The 23,346-nt window shown below is 36.3% G+C and overlaps 2 protein-coding genes across 2 annotated transcripts in view; both read right to left on the bottom strand.

Annotated features, from left to right (window-relative positions):
* Positions 1 to 412: 412 nt before the first annotated feature.
* On the bottom strand, positions 413 to 3,790 carry LOC128551695 (uncharacterized). The gene has a single exon (XM_053532608.1). It carries the CDS (start codon positions 3,788 to 3,790, stop codon positions 413 to 415), a length of 3,378 nt encoding a protein of 1,125 aa, XP_053388583.1.
* A 29-nt stretch (positions 3,791 to 3,819) lies between these two features.
* Positions 3,820 to 23,346, bottom strand: part of LOC123555069 (uncharacterized) — a 46,313-nt gene continuing 26,786 nt past the window's right edge. Inside the window, exon 3 of the mRNA XM_053532607.1 lies at positions 3,820 to 3,931. Coding sequence (XP_053388582.1) covers positions 3,820 to 3,931 — 112 coding nt within the window. The remainder of the gene's footprint in view (positions 3,932 to 23,346) is intronic.

The following is a 23,346-nucleotide window of genomic DNA, read 5'->3' as shown; positions in this document are numbered from 1 at the left end:
CTACGCCATCGACGCTTGCAATACATATCATTTGTCTGAAAGTTACCTGGTGGAGGAAGAATAATACTAGTTTTCATAGTGAGCAAATGATTGGGCGTCAATGGTGTGACAGATAATGGGTCATTTACATTTGCGACAGTGAGCGGACGACTATTGACTATCGATGCAGCCTCGTACAAAAATGTTCTTAAGCTGTCATCATCTAACGAATTGCCATGAGTATGTAACAGCGTGGCTAGGACACTTCTTACAGAACGAATCTGACGCTCCCACACGCCGCCCATGTGGCTAGCAGCAGGGACATTCATTTTCCATTCGAACCAATCACAACCTTCCCTTAATAAGAACTGTTTTATTTGGTCGTTATCTACTGGTAATTCTGCAAGTGAGCTCTTTAATTCGTTTTCAGCACCTATAAAATTAGTGCCTCTGTCAGAACGAAGCTGACGAATCGGACCCTAATTGCAATGAACCGTCTTAAACAGTTTATGAATGAATCAGTTTCTAAGGACGTAGCCGTTTCAACGTGAACTGCCCTGCAAGTTAGACAAGTGAACAGAACCCCATAGCGCTTCATTTCCTTTCGCCCTTCCTTAACATAAAATGGACCAAAATAGTCTACTGCGCAATATGTGAATGGGGGAGATGGTTCTAGACGGTCAGATGGCAAGTCGGCCATTTTTTGACCTTCAAAGGAACACCGTAACCTACGACAAACAACACATTTCAAAATCACATGAGAAACTGCCGAACTACAACCAATAATCCAGAGTCCATTATTCCGAATAACATTTGTGGTCATTCCGCGACCCTGATGTTGAACCTTGTCATGATAATGCCGTATAACAAGCTCTGTTATATGACCCTTTCTAGGAAGTACAATTGGAAACTTCACCAGATCTGACATTTCGGCATGTTGAACACGACCACCTACACGAATTAAGCCATTTTTGTCAAGGAACGGATCTAAGGAACACAGGTTTGACCTTCCCTTTAGGGACTTAGTTCTTAATGACTGTTCTGCCCTGTCATTAGAAACTCTAACTATATTATGAGTCTTAAGTGTATCAATCTCACCCTTGAAATCATACAACTGGACAGCCTTAAAGATTTCAGTCTCGGCCTTCTGTAGTTCATTTACAGTAACGGGACTGTAATGTAATGAACGTTTCTCCACACCAGTAGTTTGCAACTTCCCTGATTTTTGCAACAATTTTCCCTTGTACCTAAGCACCAATGCTACCGCTCGTTTACACCTGTGCCAATCAGAGAAGTACTCAAGCCGTTCCAACAACGAACTGAAGCAGGGTGGTTTTGCATTTGACAAAAATGCCTGAACATGTTTTAACTCTGGGTCATCAGGACATACTGAAAACTGTGCACCGATATTTGCTGAAATTGCATCCTGCTTCCAGAGAAATTCTGGACCATTGAGCCACATAGGGGTCTTAGCTAGCTCTACTACAGATGCACCTCGAGAAGCCAAATCCGCAGGATTTTCACCAGAGGCAACATAATTCCATTGGTTAGGGTTTGTATGCTCTTTGATTTGCTGAACTCTGTTAGCGACGAATATATGAAATCTCCTTGCTTCGTTGCAAATATATCCCAGTACAACCTTACTATCGGTCCAGAAAAAGTGTTTAAGGTTTGGGTACTCAAGTTCTTGATCCAAAAGCGAGGAAATTTTAACTGACAACACAGCTGCTGTCAATTCAAGACGTGGTATTGTGATGGGTCTCAAAGGTACAACACGAGATTTGCCCATTAATAATGCACAATGCACCTGGCCAACATCAGTCACCAAACGAATATAGGAGCACTGCCCATACCCATAGCTACTTGCATCGGAAAAATGATGCATCTCAGTAATTCTGATTTTGCCAAAACCTTCAGGCTTAACACATCTTGGAAACTTCAAAAGAGGAAGATTCTTCAGGTCAGCACACCACTTCACCCACTTGCCATTTAGACTTTCTGGTAAGGGGTCATCCCAACCCACCTGGTCTGCACACATCTGCTGCAGAATTTGCTTTCCAGATAAAGCCACTGGAGATATAAAACCAAGAGGATCGTATATCGAACTGACTGTAGATAAGATACCCCTTCTTGTGAGAGGGCGATTGTTTGAGACCATCTCATACTGAAATGTATCAGAGTCTAAGCACCAAAGGACTCCCAAGGTTCTCTGAACAGGTAAGTTATCACCAATCAAGTCAACATTTTTGAGATCTTTAGCTCGAGCTTCAGAAGGAAGGGACTGTATCACAACCTTAGAATTAGAGACAAACTTGTGGAGCCTAAGACCAGCCTTACTGCATAACTCAGTACTTTTCTTAACCAAATTGACAGCTTCAGGAACAGAAGATACAGACCTCAACCCATCATCAACATAAAAATCATGCCTTATGAAGTCAGCTATGTTAGACCCAAACTGTTCTTCATTGTCGGAAGCCATCTTCTTCATTCCAAAGTTAGCACAACCTGGGGAGGAAGTTGCTCCAAATAAATGCACAGTCATTCTGAATTCTGTAGGGAACCTTTCAAAGTCGTCATCCTCCCACCAAAGAAACCTAAGATAATCTCTATGGGCCTTACAAACCTTGAATTGGTGAAACATTTTTTCAACATCACACATCAAAGCCACCGGCTCCTTTCTGAACCTGCAAAGGACTCCCACAAGTTTATTGGTCAAGTCAGGGCCTTGAAGTAGATGTGCATTCAAGCTTTCGCCTTCAAACGTTGCACTGCAATCAAAAACCACCCGAATTTTATCACGTTTCTGAGGGTGATACACTCCATGATGTGGAATAAACCAAGTGGTCTTATTCGAATTAAGATCTGACTCGGGGACCCTTTCAGCATGGCCATTACTAATCAGCTCCTTCATAAATTGGGAGTAGTGTTGACAGAATGTTGAGTCTCTTTTCAGTCTTTGTCTCAGAGATTTCACCCTTTTCAAAGCCATGGACTTGTTATTCGGAAGAACTGGATCAGCTCCCTTAAAAGGAAGTGGCATAACATAATGACCATCCTGAAAACAGATACCTTTGGACAGCTTCGACACAAAGAGCTGATCTTCCTGAGACAGTTTGTTGCACATTTCCCCAGAATCGCAAAACTCACGGTCAAGTATTCGCAAAATGTCACTGGACACAACCTCCTTGACCTTAGTACGCAGTGAGAACAGGACAACTTCTTTCTGACTATCACTTACTGATAGAGCCGAAGGAACTTCGCAACAGAGAACACGGTGACTCGAGCCGATTGAGTCATCTTCAACGCAGTTTAAATCAATTGTTCCAACTATTGTCCATCCCAAATCTATCTTTTGAGCGAAAGGACCATTACCAACAGGAGTTATAACTTCCCGAGGGACTAGAGCTTGTGGGCAATTATATCCAATCAACAAACCTATCTCTGCCTCTTGCAGAGGTGGTAAGCAGTCAGAAATGCATTTTAAGTGTGGCCAGAACTTAGCATGATCGGGTGTTGGAATGTGTGCACGATTGGCTGGCATTATCTCCCTTGTATAGGTATCAGGTAAGGTTATATGGGTATGGTCATAGAAACCTCTAACTTGCAGACCCTTCAACTTTTGACTGTTCACTATTTTGTTCTCGGCATGCAGAGTCGATAGTGACAATTTAACATCAACCCCAGAAAGACCCAAAGCACTGCGGGTACCATCTAACAAAAAGGTGGTATCTGACTGAGTGTCCAATAAAGCATATACAAGAACCTCCCTATCAGGATTGTCGCAATGCGATACAAACACAGGTAGAATCATTGAACACTTACTGATCTGGCCTATGTTGCTTAAGAACGTAGCACCTGAGTGTCCAGCCTGTACAGGTGTACCTGTAACTGCGTTCTCCTTGTTGACATCACCTCACCTTCTGTTCCACACGTTTCAGTAGTCTGCGACATTCTGAAGAAATGCTTATTAAGGAACAGAATACAATATTTTGTCAAGCACACATGTATATATGTAATAAACCTAAACCCTTAAAAATGAAACCTAAATGCTCGAATGTAAGTTATCCAAAAATGCTTGCAATCCAATAAAATTCAAGTTCTTAAATTTTAAGCAGTCCTAGAACAATGAAAGAAAAAAAAAAAAAAATATATATATATATATATATATATCTATATAAGAAAGGTAAAGTACCGTGAGCGGTTACTATTTATGACTGTTCGGTACAAACTAGAAATTTCTATAATGCAACACGACAAAATATGATCACAACAAACGCAACTGTAACCAATGAATTCACAATACGTGGCTGGGCAATCCCTGCCTACGCAATAAAGTTCAGTTAAATGTGTGGCTGGGCAATCCCGGCCTACAAAATAAAGTTCAGTTAAATTGCACCCGATTACTTGCTCTACCCCGGTTGCATACTACCATGAATGATGATGCTAAACACAGTCCTTGAACATTTTTCGCTTCAGTGACGTCAGCCATGCTCTAGAAAGATTTTCGTCTGGATGAATACCATCTGAGAGTAAGTTGAAATTTATGGAGTAGCGTCCCCGCGATGACTTTGCCTTCCGAGATCTCACCAAATCTTGGTTAAATTTCAATGTGTATGTACCAACTTGACTGTTTAATTCGTCGATGAAATTGTTTGCAGAGTCAATAAGTTCAGTTAATTTTTTGTCATCGGATTTGAAGGTATCTGGAGATTCGTGACCCTTTCGGCTGTTCCAAAGTTGAATTGAATAGTATGGTATTTGCAAGAAAGTTACTTTAGAATTGTGGTCTGCGCAGCATTGCTTGATTTTTCCAAGATTTTCCTGAAGATCTTTTAAGCATGTGTCCGAATTTTGGCGTAAATTTATGAAACGGTGACCCTTTTCTGTTAAATCACACGTACCAACCCAAATATACACACTCACAGGTCCAAGTTTGCTAATTTTGTTGTCGATATTGTTCGACAGCCACCTCAGTGCAGCCGCAGACGTCAAGCCTCCTTTACAAACCCAATTAATTTTTCTGTCAAAGTTTGAACTCGTGTTAACTGCTCGTATGTACTTTCCCTTGCTGTCACTGACAAACAAAGGTGTCAATATAGGGTTAGTAGGTTCGACCAGCTTGTTTTAATAATTTCCGGTTACTCATCTGATGTCATCAACACACTGATTCCGCAGAGTTTGACTGTAATGGCAGGGGATCGCAACAACCAATCGAACGATAATTGTAAATAACCCAAGAGCAGCACAGAATTTTATGATGTTTAATCATTCAGAATCTATCATTTGGTCACATCACAAATCCGTCAAACTGAAAATACATGTACAAAACATAGTAAAGTCTCTGTATTAAACCACATCGCTACAGTATATTCATCAATTTCAGATTCAATTACAACGATACACAATATACAATATCAGCATCCGAAAATTAGTATATCCGAAACCCATTTTCAATGACAATAAAAATGCAGGAAATATTCGTGTTAAACGTTAGAAAGATTCGGGAAACATGTTCCAAATGTAATAGAGATCGTTAGGGGCCTACTACAATAAATCTATGTTACCTCTTTGGGTTCGCAAGACGCAAAGTTTCTAATTTTAATAAACTAACGTTTAAATAACGTTTCCCATGCCGCAAAAAGAACCGGACTAAAACAATTACATTTACGAATAAATCGTCGCAGATGACGTTATCATCACAGCAGTTACAGTGTGTTTGCGTAATTATTTGTTCTGTAAGTGTTCGGTTTACAGATTGTTTGCATATGGTTCGTGATTTGAATGTTCCAGTTGTTGTTTTCTATAATGTTATGATCGTTTCTTAACCTGGTTTTCAAACATAGACGGTTGATAACTTTAATAAAATTGACTGATTGTCATCAAACTTTGTGCATAGTAAGCTTATAAGAAGAAATGGCTTTGGATTGTATTTAAGCTAACTAATAATAAAACTAGAAAAAAAAGCTTCAGCTAAATATCGTTCGTTTGGCAACAACTTCTTTCAGCAAACTTGGTATGTAGATAGATTTTACATCTTAAAGCTCACCGTTGCATCAACCTTTTTTAATAACTTTTTTACAAAATAATACACACAGTATTTTTGCATTTTGAACAAAGCACAGATAATATAAGTGAAAACTGTGTATTAACTTTTACTGTGAAAGTATTTAAATATATTATACAGAGAATGTTGCCATACACATAACAAAAGACACTGCGCTCGTTCTTACTTTTACATTAACGCCCACCCCATTATAATTCTGCATCATACATACATGTACTTTAATACACTGTTCTGATTTTGACTTCTTATATAGCAAAAACCTAATTACTGGAGACAAGATTTCTATAAAAAAGCGGTCTCTCAACAAATTATATATTTTATTGGTTTTATTCAACAACTTGCTTGCCAGAAAGCTAGTTCAATATCCAAATGTTTGCCAAAACATCCATCAAAATCACACAAATTTTGTAATCTCAGGAAATCTGAACATATACAAAACTCTTAGTCAAATCTGTTTGACATCTCTATTATTGCTTGACCCTTCCGCCATATATCAACCATATATTATTTTGATATTGCAACTACAAACTTTTCATTATCATCTCTACATCATCCGAAAGGTTTACACTCTCTAGGCAAATACTTAACAGAGAAACATCATATAGTCGGACTGAGAAATATGAATCAATATACATTGTATTTAAAGTATTTAGAAAACATAGCTGAAAGCGTATTTTGCGTGTGTATATTCACTTACATACTCCCGACCGATTCAAAATGTGCATACCAATAATCAATTAACCCGCATTTACAGAGTTTACTTTAGAAGAAGGATACAATAATGGCTTGCTTTTTGTTTGGGGTGGGTGTAAATTCACAGCGGCAAAGTTACAGGTAAAGTAAGATCCTCTCCAAGCATTATTTTATACATGTTCGAGTGGGCACCTTGATAGAACCACTGACCTGGATGGCCTCCTTACAAAAAATCGAAACCCAAAGCTATGTTTGGAATCGACATCTTTGAAGGGCAAGTGATTCATAGAAGCCTGAACCACTCGACCACGGAGGCCCCGCCACTTGAACCTATTAAAGCCCATCTGTAGGAAGCCTTGTCGACATCACCACCTAATAAGAAATAAAAGAAAACTAACATCTTTTTGCAGAGGAGTAAACCTCTTCTTCGATAGAGTATTCGACTGCTGGTCCTCTGTGCTGCACCAAATTAAATCCTGATTAAATAATTATTTGACAAAGATTAATCAAAACTTGAAAGAATGGTGCATGTGTATTTTTTCACGGCGTATCAACGCAACAAAGGCTATGTTTACCCTTAACAGGATCACTTTTCTCACCCTGGCCAAAGGTAATTAAATTTTGTCCGACAGCACTAGTTTTGACGCAATTAAAGTCTGCTTCATACTAAACACAAAACAAGAGTTCTCACTGTAAGTCCAGCTTCTGTTCACAGACAGTGCCATGTGATCTTAAAAAAGACTGAATTTCTGAGTTGGCTTGAATTTGATTATTTCTCGCCTACCTAGCGGGGACAGTAGACAATTGTCCGATCACGTGTCAGGAGTAGATATTCATGTCTATCCCTAGGGAAAACCCTTTTTTTGTAAAATAGCGTTCTTTTGAATGACGTACATACTTACTAGTACTTTTATTAGATCTACGACGTCATAATCTGTCATAACGGCAGGAAATAACAAAAGGTATTTGTCATCGTCCATAGTTCTGCACGTTTGATAAACCGGAAGTGATTGCGTAACGTCACTTAACCGGTAAACGTAGAATAAAGCCTGGATTCGGCATATGGAAATGAAAATCATCTTATGAATTAATAGCAAGTTGTGAGTAAATTTATTATAATGACACTGTTACCGTCCTTCTAAAGTTGAAATAATATATTAAAACATCAGACACGTTAAATAATTCAAAATAATGTCTTAAAATAAGCGTGAAAAGTGCGGTTCACCTTAATCATGGTCAAATATCTCCAAAATAAGCACACGGACCTCTACATTTTATTTCACCACATTATAGGCCATATATTTATTTACAACTGAGAGAAGTTTCATGAAATTCTACATTCTAAAATTTTATTCGCGGAAGTATTATGAAAGTTATGATTTTCGCATAGACTCCCATTATGAAAACTTCAAATCACTCTAGCATTTTGCTTTGCTGAATTTTCTAGGTATATTCTGAAGTTTTGAAAAATCAGAGTTAAATCAAATTCTACATTGTAGAAAAAATTGCGATCTGAACGTACAGAACTACCTTATCGTCATATGAAAGGAAAATGATCTTACATGTCTGCCGGTGAATGGCAGTTGTTTTACCGACTCTCGGGGCAGCATAGTTAAAAATCCTCGCTAACGCTCCGCTTTTCATTCCACACTGCCCCCTTCTGGTAGAGACAACCCAGTCTAACACAGGCAGGCATATGAAATCCAAATATTTAATGTAACCATCCAGTTATATTTTTCTTAGAACATCAATCTCAAATATAACTAATGACAGAATCGATGCATAGAATTTACATAATATTTTATGTAAACAGCTTAATTAACAACAGATTTATCCGTGACCCTAATGTCCTGCTTATCGAGCGCTTATACAGTACATTTCATAACTTCTAATCCGTCCACTCCACCCGATTAACAACTTGTAAGTTCAGCCACAATCGAATGAATATTTTAGGGCGACTGGCAGAATCACTAGAAACTAAAAGAATCAGAATCACAGGAAACTTATTTTCAAAACCAATAGAAGCTTATAGATACTGAAAGCTTTCATGAAATTTGAATGTCCTTAAGTTAATTCTATGCCATATCGAATCTTGGGAAAGGGAAAACGCGATTGAACGAACAGAAATGATTGATACAAAGAAATTTCATGTGTTGGCCCGGAGATCTCTTGTCATGAAGATTGCTGAGATGTTTTTGACAATGTCAGACAATAAGATAAGGTTGTCAGATTCAAAGAAAACAATACATTGACAGATGTTTAAAAAGCATTCTTACAACGCAGTGACTGACCTAATTCTACTTTCATCGTTTCAGTTTTAGAGATATATGACATTACATGGGCGTTTTACAGTGTGTGAAGAGCAGGGTATTCACACTTTTAATTTTGTGTTCAAAGTTTTGTTTCCTCTTTCTTTTAATTATCTGCCTTATGTTATCGAATGTTGTATACTTGTACAGTTTTACATGGCTGAATATCGAATTATGAAAAGTCATAATCTAAACACACAGCCTTTCCAAAGCGCAACCCACAGCACGCGGACGCCTACAAAACCAGTACACACAGACAAACACACTCAAAAGACAAAGCAAACACATCAGGACATTTTAAGAAAACATCTGCTTCCGGAATAAAAGAGGATCTTCCGGTCTGTCCCTCTTTTTTGCCGCTATACGGAGTTTTTACTGGTGAAAATCACAGCAAAAATTGAAGAAAGCGCAGACCACAGCAACAGAAAATCAAAATTTGTTCGTACGTACGAACAAAATTCCAAATAAAATTTACAAATTCTTGTTCATTTCTCACATTTTTAAATGCAATTTGGAATTTTGTTCGTACATACGAACAAATCCTGGCTGTTCGTACGTACGAACAATAATCCATATTCCGTATTATTTTTCAGTTCTGACATGCTGTTCAAACAGCTCAGATTTGTTCGTACGTCCGAACAAAATTCCAAAATAGCTTTAAAATTTCTTTTTCATTTCTCACTATCATTTGTTCATACGTATGAACAGCCTGGATTTGTTCGTACGTACGAACAAATGAGAGAACCAAAAAAGAATTTATTCTTAAAAAAAATGCAACTTGGAATTTTGTTCGTACGTACAAACAAATCCTGTCCATATTATTTTTCAATTCTGATATTCTGTTCAAACAGCCCAGATTTGTTCGGACGTACGAACAAAATTCCAAAATAGCTTTAAAATTTCTTTTACATTTCTCACTATCATTTGTTCATACGTATGAACAGCCTGGATTTGTTCGTACGTACGAACAAATGAGAGAACCGAAAAAGAATTTATTCTTAAAAAAATGCAATTTGGAATTTTGTTCGTACGTACGAACAAATCCTGTCCATATTTTTTTTCAATTCTGATATTCTGTTCAAACAGCCCAGATTTGTTCGGACGTACGAACAAAATTCCAAACTGCTTTAAAAAATTTTTCTTTTTTTCCCTTTTTCCCCCCCCCCCCCCCTATAAAAATTTTTCCCCCCCCCCCCCCCCCAAATTCCCCCCCCCCCACCCCCCCCCCCCCCCCCCCCTTGGTTTTGTTCGTACGTATGAAAAAATGAGGGAACTGAAAAAAATTTTTATTTTTTTAAAAATGAAATTTTTGAATTTTGTTCTTTCTTTACGAAAAAAAATCCTTTTCCCTTTTTTTTTTCAATTTGATATTCTGTTAAAAACACCCCCGATTTTTTCCCGGACGTACGAAAAAAATTCCCGAACTGTTTTAAAAAAATTCCCTTTTTCATTTCTCTTTTATCTTTTTTCGAAAAAACCCTTTTTCATATTTTTTTCAATTTGATATTCTGTTCAAACAGCCAGATTTTTTTTTTGGGGGGCCGTACGAAAAAAATTTCCCAAATGCTTTAAAAATTTTTTTTTCTTTTTCATTTCTCATTTTTCATTTTTTTTTATACGTACGAAAAAATGAGGGGAATAAAAAAGGGAATTTTTATTCAAAAAAATGAAATTTTGGTTTTTGTTCGTACGAACAAACCCAAATCGGGGGCCCCCCATCTTTTTTTTTTCCAATTCTGTCAAACACCCCAGTTTTGGTTTGTACGTCCCGAACAAATTCCGAAATGTTTTTAAAAATTCTTTTTCTTTCCCACAATCGTTTTTTATTTAATGGCGTTTGCATTTGTTCATATGTACGAACAAAGGGAGAGACTGTTAAAAGAAAAATTTTTAAATTAAAAAAAGAAATTTGGGAATTTTTGTTCGTACTTACGAAAAAAATTTCCCAGGGTCTGTATGCCAAAAGAAACTTTCGTTTGACTTTTTGTTTAAAACAGTCCAGATTTTGTTCGGATTTAAAACAAATTTCCAAATTGCATTTAAAAATTCTTTTCATTTTTTTTTTAATCATTTGTTATACAAATCCCCACAAATTCCCCATTTTGAAAACAATACAACAATCACTAAAAATTTAAACAATATTTTAATCTTTTTAATTTAAAAAAAAAAAAAAAAAAAATTTTATAAAATAATAAATATAACCCCAAAGTCTAACAAAAGAAAAAACCAAGACTGTCTTGACAAGAGCGGAAAGTGAAAAAATGAAACCCCTTTCCAAACCCACAAGTATGTTTATAGTCGTTTGCACAAAAAGAAAACAAGAGGGCCAGTTGGCCATACCCCCTCCCCTGTTTTTCCTTTTCATTGAGGACAAAGAAGGTCCTCAGAAAAAATATCTAAGCCCAAAAGGACGGGGAAAACCAAAAAAATGACAAAATTTTAAACCAAAAAAAAAAAAAAAACTTACAAGGTACAGATATGTAAAAAATACCCCAAAAAATTGGGGAGGTACACCCCTGTTTTTTACCACAGAAAAGTGGTCTGGGTTTTTCCCTACGGCCAGTAATAAAAAGTTAAAAAAAATAAGCTTTTTTATAGTAATGTAAAAGGGAAGTAATTACAAAAAAAATATTGAAATGAAAAAAAAAGGGATCTCCAAAATAAATCTGTTGACATAAATAAAAATTTCGGGATCGTATCTTTTGGGTTACGGAGTCACCCATTTTAATTTGAAAAAAGGGAGGAAAATTTGGACAAAAAAATAAGTCCTAGTTATTTTCCCCTGATTGTTCAGCCCAAAACTAATAACAATAATAAAATTTAAAATAAGTCCGAAAAGTACTTACTGTTTATAAATCCATTTTGTTAAAAACGGGGAGGTAACAGATTTAAAATATCTCGGGAAACCCTAAAAATTGGATTGATTTGTAGGGAAAACCCCAAGATTTATTGTTGTTTAAGTTTTTTTGGGGAATTTTTGAAATCAAAAAAAACCCAAATAAATAAAGTCTCTTAGGGCTGCAAAACCCAAAAATAGCCAATTTTGGCCCTTTTAAGGGGCCATAACTCTGGAAACCCTTAAGGGAATCTGGCCTTTTGGAAAAAAGGGAAAGAAAGGATTTTGGTAAATACAAGTTTTTGCTTTTTTGGGTTTTAAAAACAAAATCATAAATGAAGGGGCTTTTTTTGCAGCCAAGGTAAAAATAGAAATTTTTGGGCCCCTTTCGGGGGCATAACTCGGGAAAACCCATTAGGGTCGGGCCCGTTTCCCAAAAAAGGAAAACCCGGGAGATCTTATTTTTGACACAAGTTTTTGCAAGTTTGATTAAATTAAAACCCAAAAATAAAGCTGCTATTGTGCAGAAAAGGTCAAAATAGAAATTTCTGGCCCTTTCAGGGGCCTCACTCGGGAAACCCCATAATGGAATCTCCCCCCAGTTCAAGGGGGGAAACCCAAGTTTATGGGAAAAAAGTTTTTTGGGGCACTTTTGGGTTTAAATCAAATCAAAAATTTAAAAGCTGTTTTGTTCAGAAAGGAAACAAAATAGCAAATTTTGGCCCTTTCGGGGGCCATTAACTTGGAACCCATAAGGGGCCAGTTCAAGAAAGGAACCGTGATTTATGGTGAACAAGTTGTGAGCAATTTTGGGGTTAAAAAAAAAATCATAAATGAAACCACTATCGAGCAAAACAAAAAATTGTTAACGCAGTCAGCGCGACGCACGGGGGAAACGACGGACGAAGGGTGATCCCCCAAAAAAGGCTCACTTTGTCACTATGTGACAGGTGAGCTAAAAATAAAAGTTTTAAAAAAATTCAACAAAGGTGGGGGAGGGGAAAAGGGACGCCAATGCCGGTTTTCGATTTGGATAGCCCCCCCTTTTATTCGTCGTATATTTTGAGCTAAAATTATATAAATTAATCCCCATCATTTTTTTAAATGTTACAGAAAAAACATATTCTGTTTTGAAAGACATTTAATATAAAACAATGTTTTTATAAAATTTCCCAAAAATGAAAATAAAATTTTTTAAAAACTTTTTTGGTTTGGGGGGTCCCCTTTAAGGAAAATTTTCCTTTTAAAGTTTGGTGTAAATATGCCCTGTGTTTTTAAAGAAAATTTTTTTTTAAAAATTTGTTGACAGTGGAAAACCCCATAAAGGGAAAAATGAGCATTTAAAAAAAGTCATTTTTGAAGTGGTTAAAAGGGAATTTTTTAAAAAGGGTTTTCCCAAAATTTCAGCAATTCAGCTCCCAATTTGGCAGTTTCTCTAAACAAGGGGTTTGGGTGCCCTGGATCGTTTCACCCCGAGTATTATGAGCACATTTTTCAAATTTAAAATGTTTGACTTTTAGAAATATTTTGGAAGATTTTCCGTTGTTAATCAAAGTAACCCCTGGGGGGGGGGCTTTTTTACCCCAGGGGTCTAAATTTAAAACAAATTTTTGTAAAAGTCTATGGGCCCAATGTTACATATCAAATAAAAAAACCATCTGGGCCTTTTTGGTTTATTTTTAGAAAAATTTTGGATTTTTCTTGTACAATCAAGTAACCCCTTTGGGGGGGGGCTAAAGATGGGTTGGGGTTAGATGGGGGGAGTTCTGGCCGGACGGGAAAAAAAGGCCTTGTTGACCTTTGACCCCCCTTTTGTGACCTTGCCCTTTTAAGCTAGGGGGTCCGGGTTTTTGCGCATGACATGTCTTTTCCTCATGGGGGAAAATTTTTTCCCAAGAAATTTAAATCTTTTCAGGGGGATGGGAAAAGTTTTTGGACCGGACAGGAAAAAACCCCTGTTGCCCTTTTTGGCCCCCCCCCCAATTGTGCCTTGCCCTTTTGAGCTGGGGCCCGGGGGATTTGCGCTGACACATCTTTCTCATCAGGGGGGAACTTTGTGCCAAGTAATAAAAAATCCCTTCAAGGATGGGGATTTGGGGCCCGGGACGGGAAAAAAAACCCCTTTGTTGCCTTTGACCCCCAATTGTGACCTTGGACCTTTGGCTAGGGGCCCGGGTTTTTTGGGGCAGGGCCCGTCGTCTCATCAGGGGGAAACATTTTTTCCCAAAGTAATTTTAAAAATCCCTTCATGGATGACGATTTTTGGGGCCCGGACACGAAATTGCGGAGGGACAGAGGGGACGGAGGGGAAATGAGGAAAAGTGCTTTCCTATAGCCCCCAAAAACGGGTTTTTCCCCAGTAGGGGACTAACAAGTTTTTCCCTTTTGGGATTTGGCCTGGGGGCCCTATTTTTTGCCCTAGAGGGACCCATTTTTCAAAAACACGTCCAAAAATTTTATTGAGGGTAATTTTCTGCCCAAAGTTTCTTAAGTTTAGCCCAAAAATTGGGACTTCTAGAGTTTTAAACCAGTAAAATTTGTTGAGGGAGACAGACACAGGGGTTCACAAAGCTCCCCTTTTGAGCACTTTGTGTAAGGTTAGCAAAAATCTTTCAGTCTTGTTTGAGTTATATGGTTTTTTATATTTTCAGAAGGAGACCATTCCTTTCCCCCAACCGTGTTTAATGCGAGGCCCCCTTTTAAAATATGTACAGAAAAAAAAATCCACCCAATCGATTCACGAAAAAGATGGTAAATTATATGTTTTTATTTTTTTTACCCCCAAAAATTTAGCGGACCCTAAGTGGGCCCAGTTTTTACATTCTATCTCAAATTTTTCCCTAAACATTTTTTAGTACCCCAAAAATTGCTTTCTTTTAAACTTTTCTTTTGTTAAAAAACAAAAAAAATAAATCAACTTATCTCCCTTTTATCAATGACAAAGCCTTCTTGAAAAACCAAAAAATAAAAAAAAATTTTTACATTCCTCTTTTTCCATTAAACATTTTCAAGTACATTATACTTCTCCATATTCTTTGGCGTCTTTAAAAATTGTCTATATCTTAAATTTTTACTTGATTTGGGAAAGGACGGGACTTCTCCTTTATGTTTTTTTTTTAAATTGGAGGGTGTTTCATGTTTAGGGCCCTAGTTTTGTTCGGTAAAAAATTTAACCCCTTTTTTTGAACCTCGATATATTGGTGGAGTCCGTTCCTTTTTGTAAAACTTGCCTTAAAGGGGGATACTTGTCAAAATTGTGTTTGTTTAAATTCAATCCCTTCGGGGGGAAAAAATGCTATGCAAGAAAAATGTTTCCCCTTTTTAAAGTTGTTAGGAGAGGTCCATTTTCTTTTTCGCTTGAGACTCACCACTGCAATAGATAAACAGGGGTTCTGCATTTTCTTAAAATTCATGGGAAGTTTAATAAAGCAAAAACCCTTTTGGGGTTTTGGGTTTCCCTGTGATTTTGCCCCTTTAAATCCGGTGCCCTAAAAAACCCAAATTAGGGTCTGTACACTTTAAAGGGGCCCCAAATAAAACCAAATTAATTTTCAAGGCCCTGGGGTTAAACCCTTACCAGTTATTGAGCAGAAAAACCATTTTTAATTTTCAGGCCCCTGTGAGCTTGACTTTTGCCCCCAAGGGGACCACAAAATCAATAGGAGTCATCTAACATCAAAAGACCAATTTAAAACCCTGTGAATTTCCCAAAGGGTTTATAGGGGGGAACCTTCTCTTTTTAAATGAGGGGAAAATCATTTTTAAATTTTTGGGGGCCCCTGTGGCCTTGACGTTTTACCCGTGACTCCAAAAATCAATAGGGGCAAATCAAACTCATCAAGAACAATGTACCTGTAAAACCCCTTTCCTTTAATTGACTGAGGGGAAAAACCTTTTTCCAAGCCCCGTCCAGGTGCCCTTTTGGCCCTTTTGCCCAAAGGCCCCCAAAACCCCAATTTATAAAATTCTGCCCTTATTCTTGAAGATTTGGTCAAAATTTGTGACCTTAGAGTTTTAAAACAAGCATTTAAATTTGTTTTGAACTGGTGACCTTTTTTGTGCCCCCACAGCCCCAGATTTGGGTTTTCCCGGGCAAAGTTTGGTGTGTGGCCGTTAATTTGGTACCTTTTGGGAATCGTGGGTTAACAGAGCTTGAACACCCGGGGGAAGCAGGGGTTTAAAAAGAAAAAACTTTGGTTTTTTTTTCATTAAGTTTGGTCATTAATTTTGGTCTTTACAGTGTTAAAATAGTTTTCCCCTTTGGATCTGTTTGGGTTTGCCCAAAGATTTTGCCCCCACAGACCCAGTTTCCCAATTTGGTTTTAAAAAGGAATTTTTTCAATAAAAAAATTCAGACCAATTTTCAAAAAAAGTTACAGTCATAAATGCGCCCTTTTAGAGTGCAACAAGCTTTTTCGTTAAATTTGGGCCCCTGGTGACCTGGGTTTATGCCCCCATGGACCCAAATTAAAATTTGGGCCTAGAGGTCTCAAAAAAAAAATTTCGGGACTAATTCTAGGAGTTTAAAATTTTAAAATTTTTTATTTTTGATTTTCCCTGGGGACCTTTTTTTTTACTCCCCCTGCCCTTGATTTAAATTTGCCTAAAGATAAATAAAGGTTAATTTTTGCCCACGTTTCATAAAGATACAGTCAAAAATGTGGCCTCAAAAGTGTTAACAAACTTTTCCTTTGATTATTTGACTGGTGATCTTGTTTTTGAACCCACTTGCCCCAATTTAAAATTTGGATAAAGATCATCAAGAAAAAATTTCTGCCAAAGTTTAATTAATAGGTCATAAATGGGCTCTAGAGGGGAAATAGAAACCCTTTTCCCTTTTAATTGCCCTGGGACCTGGGTTTTTGACCCCTACTGACATGGGATTTGAAAAAACCCTAAAGAACATCAAGTTTTAAATTTTTCCTACAAGTTTCATTAAGATAGGGGAAAAAAGCTGTCTTAGAGGGGTTAAAAATTTTCTTTTTTCCCCCAAGGGCCCAAATTTTTGCCCCACATGACCAGTTTAAAAACCCTTTGATCTATAGCCCCTCAAGATAAATTTCAAACCAAGTTTCTAGGTATTGTCAAAATTTCGGGGCCCTTGTGGTTTTATCTTTTAAAAAATTATAATGAAAATTTTTAAAATTTTTTCTAAATTGTTTCCTTTTTGAAACTGGTGTTTGCTGCACGGGAAATACAAACAGCTCCTTTCTTAGGGTTTTATTAGCTATTTTGGTGGGAACTGTATGCAGCTAAATTCTATATTGAACTTGACCTTGATGCAAGGGGCCCAAGTCTTGTATGTTACACACAATTTACAAGGGGTCATTAACATGTATCCAAAAATTTGGGTTTCATAGATATAAAATAAAACATATTGTTTGAAAGTTGTGTGATACAGGGGAATCGCTTTAAAAAGTCAAGTAAATTTCTTCTTTTTTTGGGCATCCAATCCCAAACCCCCCCTGCAGTCGAGAAAAGAGGCTGAACCCCCTTGCTGCTTGCTTGGCAAATCTGTAAATAAATGATTTTTTAAAAAATGAATGGGAAAATGTTTGTTGTTTTATTAATAATATTTATCCCAAAAATGGTGCAAAATTTAAAAACCCTCTAAAGGGAAAAGCTTAAAAAATAGGTGTAAGCATTTAACATTTTGGAGGCCCGGGGATCTAGAAATTTTTTATTGTCCCCGGGGAGGTGCATGGCTTCATGGGGAAAGATACCTGGTATGGGGGGGGGGGCCTCTGCTTTTTTGGGGGTAAGGGTGGAGCTCCCCCCTAAAAGTTATTGATAAAAATTTTAAAACTGGTCAAAATTCTTACATAAAAAGGTGGTTTGGGGTTGCAATTTTTTCTCTCTATTTAATTTAAAAGTAATGTGGGGTTTACGCTTCCTCTTTTCCCGGGAAATTTCTCAGGGTTGTTTCAAAATTTTTAACACGCCCAAAACCCATTCCCATGATTGGGGAAATTTGATACTAATTTCCAGGGTTTTTGGACTACCAGCCCAGGGGGGGAAAAACCCCGCCGGGGAAAATTCCGGGTTGGGCAAATTTACTCCAAAAAAATGAATGAATTTGGGAAATTACTGGGCAATAAAAAGTTTTTTCTATTTTTTTTTACCAAAAGTTGAGTTTCTAGTAAAAAATTTGTGAGCAAATTCTTAAAATTAAGTTTTATTACTTTAAAACCCTTTGGTAAAGTGATAGGTTTAAAAACAAAAAAGTTTCATTAAAAAAATTTTTCATTTTTTTAGAAATTTTTAAACCCAACAAAATTTTTTCCCCTGTGAAGTAAACCCCCTTTCAACATTTATATTTACGATATATAATTTTAAATTAAAGGGGGACACTTTCCGTATTATTTTTAAAATTTGGGAAGTATTTTTATCTACAATGCCACCATACATTTTGGAAAAAATCTTCTGGTCACAATTTAGTTTTAAATTTTTGCTTAAACTTATGGTGGCTAGTTTTTCTTTAAAAACAAAACATTCTGTAAATGAACACAAGTTTTGTAGTTTTTTTAAATCCCAAGTCGTGTTTCTGAGTTTGTCTGAAAAATTCCCAAAATTTTTTAAAAACACCCTTTCTGCTGACACTGTGATGCCAGCATATCTAGAGGTTTTGGGTCCCCAGTCCCCCTCGAGTGGTCAAAGGCTGACCCTAAAAAAAAACCACGGCAAAAAAAGTCTATGGCTTTCAGTCTCAATTTTGGTACAAACCCCACCTGCCACAGTTTCACATTTTGCAATTTTTTTTTAATCTTTTCTCAGTTTGTGGAAAAAGGATAGAAAGGGGAAAAGGTGATCTTTGGAAAGTTTGATTTTCAAGAGTAAAAGGGGGCAGTTTTAAAGTTGTTACACTTTAACCCCTTAATCTTGTTAAATTTTAAATGCTCAAATTAATCATAATAATGTCTTTTCCCAATAGATTTTTTAGCTTGGGCACCCAGGTGTCACTGCTATCCATATGGGTTGTATGTCAACAAAAGTGTTGAAAAAAGATATTAAAAGAAACTGTAAACCCGGGAAAAATTTTTATTCCCCCTTTAACAGGGGGGTTTTTCCCAGTTTTAAACCCAAACTGGACTAGGCAATATGTTTTAAAACCCCGGTTTTTTTCCCAACCCCGCTAATTTCACCCCCCCCCGGAAATGATTATTTTTTATCGGATTTTTATCTTTGACCCCCTGTGTAAAATCTCAAATTTAAAAATAAAAAAAAGGGTAAAATTTAATTCCATTTAATATTTCAATGAAACTGCAGAGTTTTGTTGTTTTTAGCATTAAATCTGGGGCATTTTGCTTTTGAAAATTTTAAAGATCAAATTGGGGACAAATTTGATTTTTTAAATAGTGTGATATTTTTTTTAAAAAGTCATTGTAAAATTTTATGTTATTGAAAATAAAATTTGTTATCCCCAAATGGGGAAAATGGCGGGTACTCAAAAAAATGCAGCCCCTTGGGGTCTCTGATTGGTCAGTTAGAACCCTAATGTACGGTGAGGGTTTTTTAAAGATATAAATTGTTACTCTTTTGGCCGACTCAAAGTAAAATTTATCTTTTCTATCTTTTGTCACGGGGGTGAAAAAAAATGTGCAGTCATTTCCGGTTTTCTAAAACCCAAAGCCCCCTTGTTACGGGGGCGTTTGTCTCCCCCCCCGGAACCCCCGGCTCCGGGACACAATATTTTTCCCCTTATATGAAAATTTTACCCCCCCCCCTAAAATTAAAAGTTTGCCCTCGATTTCCGGAGACCATGGTACATAATTTTTGAAAAGGGGGGGTTAAGACTTGAAAAACCCAAACAGTCCCACATTGGGTGAAAAAATGCCACAGGGTGGAAAAAAAATTGTTCAGCCACCCCTGGGCTAAAAAAAAAAAAAAAACCCCCCCGGGACCCCACGCTTACAGGGGCCCGAGTGCTTCCCAAAACTGAGCTTCCCGTTTTGCCTAACACTTATTTCTTCCCAAAATTATGGCCCCAAGTTCGTACAGTGACAAATTTCAGTATTTTCCCCTTTTTTTAAAAATTCACAATGGTTTTTAAAATCTTAGCATTTTTTAAAAGCATCGGCAGGGGGTTAAAAAATTTTCATCGGATTCGGAGTTGCTATGATAAAAGCCCAAAAATCCCCAGTCAAACGGGGGGGTTTTTTTTTTTTGTTTTTAGATTCAATCCCGCGGGGTATGATGAAAAACCCCGGACGATGTTTAAAGTTGCCCATTTTTGGAAAATATTTGATTGCAACTTTATTTATAAAATTGAAACACCCCGTTTAATATTTTCCCTTACCCCCCAAACGGGTGAAACCCAAAAAAAAAATTGGTAAATATTTTAAAAATTTAAATGTTTATTTTGCTATAAAAAAATATTTTATCAAAAAAATTACGCATATGGGGAAGAGGGCGTTTTTTTATGATGCTCACTTTTCGACACATGAGGCCTGACTTTGGGGCACTTTTCATTATTTTATTTAGGAATGACTGTTGCAGCTTTTTGGGGAAAAATTTCAAAATAATTCTACGTGAAAAGTTTGTTTAAAAAAAAAAGGGGGTCGAAAGTATCATCAAATCAACGTTCGTACCCGTCCCCGTTTTTTTCCCAAACCCCCTTTTACGGCCTCCTCTTGTGTGGTTTGCTTACTAAGTTTAAATTTGAAATTTAAAATAAAATTTTCAGAAAAAAATTTTGGCTTTATTTTGATACCGACCCTTGATTACAAATTTTGAAAATTTAAAAAAATGGGCAGATAAAAAACCCCATTTTTTGTCCGGGGGTTTTTCATTATCGTACCCGTATGTATGTAAGTCCAAAAAATGACCTTCAGAAGGGTTTTACATAACCCCTTTTAAACCCAAACAAAAAATTTTAAAAAAGAAAAAAATTTTTCAAACCCCCGAAAAAGCTGAAGCGATTTTTGCCCGGGTTACCAAAATTTCCGGGATTTTAATTTTTACCCCTGAAATTTTTCCGTTTTAAAATTTTTCATGAAAATTGCTTTAAATTTTTTTTCTCTCATTATTCATGCTCAATTTTGCTTAGATTTTTAGCCCAAAAAATTTTTTGGGAAAAAAAGGGGTTCTTTCTTTTTATTTCCCCTGATCCCCGAAATTAAGGGTTTTTGCTAAGTGTATTATCATATGTTTTTAAAAATTTTGCAATTTTTCACCGCAAATTTTCAGTGAAGTTGTTTTTTTTGCCCTATCTTTTTTCATTTTTGTTTGGCCCCTTTTAAAATAGAAATGCTTTTTTTTGTTTTGATCAATTTAAAAAACTTTTTTTGATTGAAAGGGTTTAAAAATTTATGGGGAATTGGTATAGCCAAAAAAAATGCTAAAATTCCCACCTCTGTTCCCTTTTTAAAGACGTTTGTGGAAAAAGTTTTAAATTGGTGTTTTTTAAAATTTTTTTTCCAAAAGTTAAAGCTAAAAATTAAATTAATTAAACAGAATAGGGAAATTTTTCCCTTTTATATAATGTCAATGATTTTTTTTATAATTGAGAGTCCCCTGGGAAAATAAAACTCCCCGGGTTAATTTGGGATACCAGTATTAAACTTAAAAAAATTCAGTCCCGAGATGTTTAAAATGTGTTTTGGGTCTTGCAATGGACGCGACCATCCGAAAATAAAAAAAGCTTTTGTTTTGTTTTTGGTAGCCAGAACTAACCCCGTTAATTTTTTTTTTTAAAATTTTACAGGCTCAATATCAATGCGGATCCCGCATTTTCTGTCAGGGGGGTCCCAAAATTTTTGCTTTCGCCCGAGGGGGGCCCTAGTACACTTTTTTTCAAAAATAACATTAAAATTTTTTGTATTTACATTAAATTCCAAAATCCCCCGGGGGGGTTGGACCCCCCGGGCCCCCCCCCCCTGGGGTCCGGGAGGGAAAATTTTATCCAGAGGTGGAGAAATTCAGAAAGATTTCCTCAATTAGTATTTTGGAATTTGGCAATTAAATCAGGCCTTTACGAAAAAACCCCAAATTTAAAATGTTTAAAATGCCAAAGGTCAAGGAGACAAATTATCCACAATCATAGATCGACAGAAGATTTTCCCCCCCCCAAAATGTTTTCCATTTTTTTTGTCGAAGGTTTTAAAGTCAATAAAAAATTTTTTATATATAAAGAAAAGTTTTAGTTATGCTACTTTTTATTACATATTTATAAATAAAAAATTTCCCCCTAAATTACGGACAGTGACCCGAAGGACCATCAATAAATTTTCCCAAACACAAAAGGGTAAACAAAACGCGTGTTATGTTTGTTGATGGTATCCGGTTTTTAAATCTTCGAATCATAAAAAGCAAAATCTCAGAAAATGTGAAACCCGTCAGGGGTAATTGAATCGACGCGTCCATTTTATAAACGCTAAGTTAGGGGTGCAGCTTGGGGTTAAAGCATCTTTCTTTTTTTAAGTTCTAATCGCGGTTGTAGGTTTTTAATAACCAAAAAATTTCGTAAGCTTTTAAAATGTTAAAAAATTTTTTTTAATCCATTATTTTAATAATCGGTTTTGATACTACAATATTTTTAAAAAAGGGAAACGACTGATCACCCCCGCACCCCCTTTTACAAATAATGAAAACATCCAATTTAAAACGCGAGGGGTTTTTTTTTTTTTTTTTTTTTTGTAGTGTGTATAACCCAATACGGCCCGCAGAAAAATTTCAGAGTCCTTTTGGTTTGATGGAAAGGATTTTTTACCCAGAGGCAGCTTGGGAAGAAAAAAACATTTATCATAAAAAAAAATTTAAACACAGTGTATCCCGTTTTTGTATTTCAGGGTTTTTCAATTTTTTCTCGTTTTTTGTTCAAGTTTTTAAATAATTTATAATGTTTGTTATTTTTTAAGGGCCACAGGCACGGGTTCCGTGTTTTTATTTTTTTTTTTTTATAAAAAAATCCCTTTTTTTTCACAATTAACCTTTTTTTTTAGTCAAAAAAAAAAACCCCAAACAGTATCATACTACGGTTTAACCCGTAAATTTCCGGAAAGAAATCGTATTTTGGGCGTAACTTCCAAACAAAAATTGTAAAAAACATAAATTTTCACAGAAAAAAAAACTAGGTTCTTCGTTTAAAAACCATGCAAAAAATTGTATTTCCCCTTTGGGTTTATTTAAAACAAAAGTAAAATGAAAGGGCCCCAAACGGGGCAGTTAATTCCTTAAAAATCTCGTTGGGCCCAGTAATTTTTTCCCGGGCCCTTTATTGTAAAAGTTGTAAGCTTTCTGTAAAAAGCCCCAAAAATTTCGATTTCGTTAATATAATTTAAAATTTAAGCATAATTCTAAAGGGGTTTATGATTTATTTGAAAAAAATTATTTTTAAGAATTTTTCCCCAAAAACCAGAAATTTTTAATACGCTCATAAAGTTACGACTAATGACGGGTTTTCAACGTTTTTCGCTAAAAGGGCGGGCCCTATTTAGTGGATGGGAAATTCAAAAAAAAATTTAAAA

Source organism: Mercenaria mercenaria, unplaced genomic scaffold, assembly GCF_021730395.1.
Source record: "Mercenaria mercenaria strain notata unplaced genomic scaffold, MADL_Memer_1 contig_1562, whole genome shotgun sequence".
Lineage (NCBI taxonomy): Eukaryota > Metazoa > Mollusca > Bivalvia > Venerida > Veneridae > Mercenaria > Mercenaria mercenaria.
The sequence above is the reverse complement of the archived record's forward strand: the minus strand, read 5'-3'. Positions and strand labels throughout refer to the sequence as shown.

What these genes read in the sequence shown, in the direction of transcription:
- LOC128551695 (XM_053532608.1), bottom strand. Translation starts at nt 3,790, where the DNA reads ATGATTCTACCTGTGTTTGTATCGCATTGCGACAATCCTGATAGGGAG.